General features: G+C 41.2%; 1 protein-coding gene across 2 annotated transcripts in view; it reads right to left on the reverse strand.

The window, feature by feature from the left end:
- Positions 1–4,325, reverse strand: part of AP1AR (adaptor related protein complex 1 associated regulatory protein) — a 41,810-nt gene extending 37,485 nt beyond the window's left edge. For both annotated transcript variants that reach the window (XM_082728001.1, XM_082727999.1), the window contains exon 1: positions 2,496–4,325. In XM_082728001.1, coding sequence (XP_082584127.1) covers positions 2,496–2,578 — 83 coding nt within the window. In that variant the 5' untranslated portion in view covers positions 2,579–4,325. The remainder of the gene's footprint in view (positions 1–2,495) is intronic.
- Positions 4,326–6,230: the final 1,905 nt, after the last annotated feature.

The raw sequence follows: 6,230 nt of genomic DNA on the forward strand, positions 1-6,230 counted from the left end.
TGCTTAAAGATATTTAACTCCCTCTGCTTTAATCCCCAGATAATTTTATTAGTAGAAAGGTTTCTGACATATCTCAATACTGATATTAATATTTTGACTATTGACAGATATTCTAGAATATAAAATCTAGAATTCCCTAATATTTTATAAACTAAAACATTAGTAATTCTGATTTTGAAACTGGATAGTGAAAACTGAGTGATCTGACTTTTGAGATGCCTTTGAGAAATCTGTCAGGCTAAGGCCCTATATCATAAAGCACCCTTGTGATGTCTGGCTTAAAACAGTCTAAGAAAGCCCAGGATTATTCTACCTGTGGCCACTAGAGTGATAAATATAAATCAGATCAAGTCTTTGTGATCACCCCTCAATATTTTGCCCTTAGATAAGCTATTAGTTAACTCTCTAGACATACAGTTAAAAGAAAATCAGAATTCCCAGGTGATTAAAAAAGAAAAAGAAAAGCAACTAAAATGAGGTAAAGTTTAACTTTATTCTGTAAATAACAATGAACTATATCCACCTGTCTCTGCATGCTTACTGGAAGCTCCTAAAACAATGTGAAAAGTAATGTAAAACAATAAGTTATTCAGAATATTCAAGTAAGGAAACTGTCTATACCTATGTCAATGGACTGAAATCAACAGTACCAATATCATCATTATAAGGTTTTATATGACAGTGTCCACACCCACAGATATTCACTGCTTCAACAAGATTTGTTTTTTCAAGTTTTGCCCATAACAGAAGAATATAGATCCAACTATTATGTTTTTATGGCATATCTACAGACAATTAACATACTAATTCACTGATCTCTCCAAACCCCTTCCCTATGCTACCAACCTCACCTGCTCAGGGAATAAAATCTACAATTTTAATGCTACCCTCTAAGGAAAACGTAATTAGTTTGTCAAATCACAAAGAAAGAACAAAACAAAAATCCCAGATACCCCATTGTACTCACAAATGAAAAACAAGTGATTTTTGTCTACCCAATTAGAGTATAGGACCCGATTTCCACAATTAGAATTGAATATGCTACAACACAACTACAAATAAAATATTAACAAAGCCAGACTTTGTGGCATCTCTTCCTTAGGCAAACCTATTTAAGCATACTTGACTACACAGGTGCACCTGCACACAAAAATTAGAAGTAAATTAGATGATTCCCTCTGATATGATAAAAACAGCTGTCACGTTCCCCTTTGACAGTAACAGCCCTTAAGTCAGGGAAATCAAAATACTATACTAGGCACAAAATCTTTAATTCCTTACTTCTCCATTCAGGGATACTTAATATATAATTTTGGCTACTTTGTATGAGAGAGGTGATTCAATGAACACCAGGAATCTGTCCCTGATGAACCAATGACTGAATCATATATAAGATCTCTATCACCAAAAGATCCAGATTATAAATCATGTGGCTCCAGTTTATGTATTCTGAACACATTCTGACCTGCTAATGTTGGTTAAATGAGGGAGATCTGAAAATTTAGCAATCTGTTCTATAAAGTGCAGTCTTATTCTGTACAAAAAGTGGCTTCGTTCAGATTTTTGATTCTAAGTTTGAATTCCTGGGACGTATTTTACAACAAAGCCAACTTCAAAAGAATTTGTTCAATTTTTTTTCAATACCCTAAGAAATTAAAAAAACACACACACAAAAAATGGATTATGAAATTCTATTTTCTTATGGATGGTGTGGGTTGAAAAACCTACCTGTGTCAGTTTTACATATACCAGTTTTAATAAAGAGAAGTAAGGTTCAGAAGGACTGTTACTGCTCTAGGATTACAGAGATTATGGGTAGCACTCAAGAGTACTGCATTCCTCTGGAAATAACCAAAATATTAATACGGAAAAGCTACACACTGCTTCTCTTATTATCAACACTAAGAATCCGAAAGCCCACCGGAATCCCAGCAATTCGGCAAGTCTTCGCACACTGTCAAAGACCTATTCAGTGTCTGGAACCTTACTTATTTGACTACAGCATCCCAATGCCTTTTACTAAAATTCCCTCCGAGGCATCAACTTTTTGGAGCCAGATTCTCAGCGGCTCCATCAGCGCAAAGGGAGGGTCAAAATACAGAGCTACAACCTTTGGCATCAAGCCCAAACTCAAGGTAGGGTGTGTCCGGGTTGTTGTGGAGCCCGTTCCACTGCCCTTTCGTGGGAGCGTGCCTCATGCTTCCCAGAGGGGATGCCCTCCATGGCTCTTACCCCGCGTGACAGCGCGATCGGAGGGAGCCTTGCAGGAGGCGGCAAGAGCGACGCCCGCCCCCTTCTCTAGCTTTCCCTGGGAGGCCCCCTCCCTCGACCAGGGCCTCCACTATGACCACCAGCTCGACGCCCGTTAGGTGGTGAGGGCAGAGGGGCTCCCGGCCTACTCTCAGCCGTCGCAGTTCAGACAGTGAAGAGGGTTCCCCGCAAGGGCCGAAAGGGAGGAGCCAGAAGGAGCCCGGCCCTTCCCCCAGCGGGCTTACCCTCCACCGCCTCCTACACGTTGCAGCCGCCCCGCTTCCTTGCGGAGGAGCCCGAAGCACTGCGTCCAGCAGCAGTTCCCCATCGCATGCCGCCCAGGCGCCGCTTCTCCTCCTCCTCCCTCTCAAAGCCCACACTCAGGCCCGGCAGCCGCATCCGCGCGGCACGAGCCGAATGAGGCTTCGGGGACCAAGGGCGGGCCAGCTGGAGCGCGACGGCGTGAGGGGCTGAGGTGACAGGAGGGACCGGCGCTCGGAACAAAGGCAGCGGTTACTCCACGGGCCACCGAGTCGCTGCCGCTTGAGGGAGGAGTGTGAGGCTGCGGGATTTGGACTCGCTCGCCGTCCTCATGGCCCCTCGCTCGCCTCGGGACCCCAATCTAGCTAAAGTGACCGCCTCCAGCCCCTGAAAGAAGCCAGTCCGCGCGCGTCGCGCGCCCAGACCCCGCCCTCCCGTGCGCCCGGGCCGACGCCTCGCGGCCGGCGCTGCCACACCCCCGGCCTCTCCCGGGCCCCAATAGGGCGCGCTCCCTTTGCGGCCCCGCCTCCTCCGGCCACTGGTTCTTACGTCACTTCCACAAGCTCGTCGGTCCGCAGCTTCTACTTTGCGGTTAGTCTGACTCCTGGTTGCATTTGTTTCGTTGGACCTTGACCGGACTAGCAACCTCCTTTTCTCCTAGCATTTCCCGCCTCTGGCTGCCGACTATTTCCGTGTGTCGCAACGGTCAAGGCTCAGGCTTCGAACTTTGTACCAAAGCCTTGTGAGCGGCTTACTTAGAGCCCAAGGCCGAGAGTCATCGGGTATGAGAAGGGGCACTTCTTTGTGTAATGTGTGCTTAGGTTTTGCTAATACCGCACCGTGGGTGTCAAGGCACTGGTTGAAGTTTTGAACGCACCCCCACATTTTTCTCTTCCGGTCTCTACTTTGCGTTTCTATCTCTGTATTGTCAGTATTGTAAAAAAACTTTTTTTTTTTAATGGCGACCGACTGGCATCTTTTTTGTTTTGTTTTGTTTAAAATCAAACCTTCGAATAATTTCGGATAGGTGGTTGTCATCCAGAGGAAGTAAAAGGCTAGAGCTTTTCAGGGACACCAGCCTTTCCGATCCAAGCGTGCTGTAGTAGATGGGAAGAGATGGCTACTCAGACGCGGCTTGGTTTACATCCTCAAGTGCTCCTGTAAAACTCGATTTTTGTAGTTGGCTTTAAAATCGAGTATAAGGGGGGAAAATCGGATATAAGGGGTGGCTTAATAAGCGCCTAGTCCTTTGGATAAAATGCCTTTAAAAAAAAAAAAACTGTGTCTTTTTATAACCAGTTGTAATTTAACCTAGGACAGTTGTTACATTTTAGAAAATTGTTATTAATGAAAGAATGTTCTTGAGCTAGTCATTTGCTTGTTTCCTGAAATCTAGGCCCAACTGGGTTTCAGTCTTAGCACTGCTTCAAAAATAATTTTGACCGTATTTGGGTCTTAGTCGTTTTTGGAACCAAGTGCATAAGAATGTTTAGCCCAGTAGTCTGCAATCAGTGGATGTTAGTGAAACGACTGAATAACTACCTAAATAGCAGCTATATTTTCTATCCCTTCTTCAGCCCCTAAAGTCAAGCAAATATATTCTGAAATAATCTTTAAAATTCAACTATAAAGCTATAAAGAAAGCTATGGAATACTATTCAACAACAAAAGGGACATACTATTGGTATAACACACATATTAAATAAATCTGCAGGAAGTTATATAGAATTGAAAAGCCAGTCTGAAAAGCTTTCATATTGTATAATTCCATTTATATAACGTTCCAGAAATAACAAAATTATAGGAACAGTGAGTAGATTACATGATTGCCAGGGGTCAGAGAGTAAGGAGTGGAATCTTGTGATGGAAAACATGTATCTGGGTTGTGTCAAAGTCAGTATCTTCTTTGTGATATTACATTACAGTTTGGCAAAATGTTACCATTGGGGAAAACTGGGTAAAGGGTATATGTGGTGATTTCTCTATTATTTTTCACAATTGCATGGGACACCACAATTATGGACACTTGATGGATACTTTTTGCTATAGGCGTTCTTATAAACCCCTGTTAAAAGTAGATCTATGTGAATGATCCTCAGAATCAGTACAAATGATTAAAACATTTAAAATTGACTTAATTAATTAAAAAATTGACTTAACTAATCAAAACGATGCAAATTAAAACACAGAGAGAAGTCATTGTTCACTTGTCAGGTCAACAAAAATTTACAAATAAAATGTTTAGTTTTTGCAAGGGGACAATGAAATAGTATTCTCCTGAACTGGGGCTAGTGAAACTCATTCTGAAAAATCATTTGGAAATAACTTGTCAAGAGCCAGAAACAAACTTAATACTCAATAATTGAAAGATGGTTAAATTTGCTGGTATGGTCTTATAATATTACATAACCATCTGAAATATATTTTGAAAAAACTGTAATAGCCTGGCAAAATGCTGCTGAATAATGTCGAAAATCTGGATAGAAAGTTATATATTGTGTGTTCCAAATCATGTTTAAAACAAAGCGTATACATTCTTAAATACACATATACTTTCTTTCTTAAATATATTCCTAGGGGAAAATAAAAGTTAGTTGGTAAATAACAATACTAATAATATTGTATCAAGAATGTGGATTTGTGGGGCTCCTGGGTGGCTCAGGGGGTTAAGCCTCTGCCTTCGGCTCAGGTCATGATCTCAGGGTCTTGGGATCGAGCCCCACATTGGGCTCTCTGCTCAGGACCCTGCTTCCCTCCCTCTCTGCCTGCCGCTCTGCCTACTTGTGATCTGTCTGTCAAATAAATAAATAAAATCTTTAAAAAAAAAAACAATGTAGATTTGGGGAGATTCTTTTTTTTGTATTGTCTCAATTTTTTTTTAAATGATCAGAAAAAAAATTTTTTTTTAATCTGGCCTATCAGCAGGAAAGGTTAATTGATAACCAGCTTAATTAAGTTTTATAACAATTGTAGACATTTAGAAAGTGATTAGGATATAAGTGTGGGTAGATTCTAATAAATTGAGTGGAGCTACTTAATATTTTTCTGGAAATAAATTATGAAGCTAATATAGGCTGTTTCTGAAATTTATTATGCTTTTTTTTTTTTTTTTTTTTTTTTACCAAATTTGACATCAAGAATCTTATCTTCACTGCAATGTAGCTTAAAAAGTTTGTAAACATTCAGTTGAATGATCTGCTATTAGTTAAGCAGAATTAGCAGGGAGAAACCCTATAAGTGGAAGGGATGTTTGTAAAGCAGATGAGATAGAGGACCTCTAGAGGAATTACGTGATTTTCCCAGAGTCACACATTGAATCAAAGGTATAAGATGAAGAAAACACAGGTCTCTGGACAACAAGTCTTGTTGTGCTTCTGCCATGGCACAGTATTGTGTCACCAATTCCACATTTGGACATGGTTATGAAATCATTAAAGACAATAGTCAAGTATATTCCGGAAAAATATATTCGTGGCTAGCACATTCATATCTATGGCAGTTTGATGAAGTCCCAGAACCTAAGTCAGGTTCGGTGGGGTGAGGAGGTTCGGAGCCGACGACTAAAGAAAGAATTCTTAAAATGTCGTTGGTACAAAATGGTGGTTTATTAAAGCACGGGGACAGGACCCGTGGGCAGGAAGAGCTGCTGCCCCAGGTTGTGAAGGTGGGCATGTTATATACCCCATGGTTGGGGGGAGGTGGTGAAGGAATGGGAGATT

Source organism: Mustela nivalis (genome assembly GCF_964662115.1).
Source record: "Mustela nivalis genome assembly, chromosome: 4".
NCBI classification, from domain to species: domain Eukaryota; kingdom Metazoa; phylum Chordata; class Mammalia; order Carnivora; family Mustelidae; genus Mustela; species Mustela nivalis.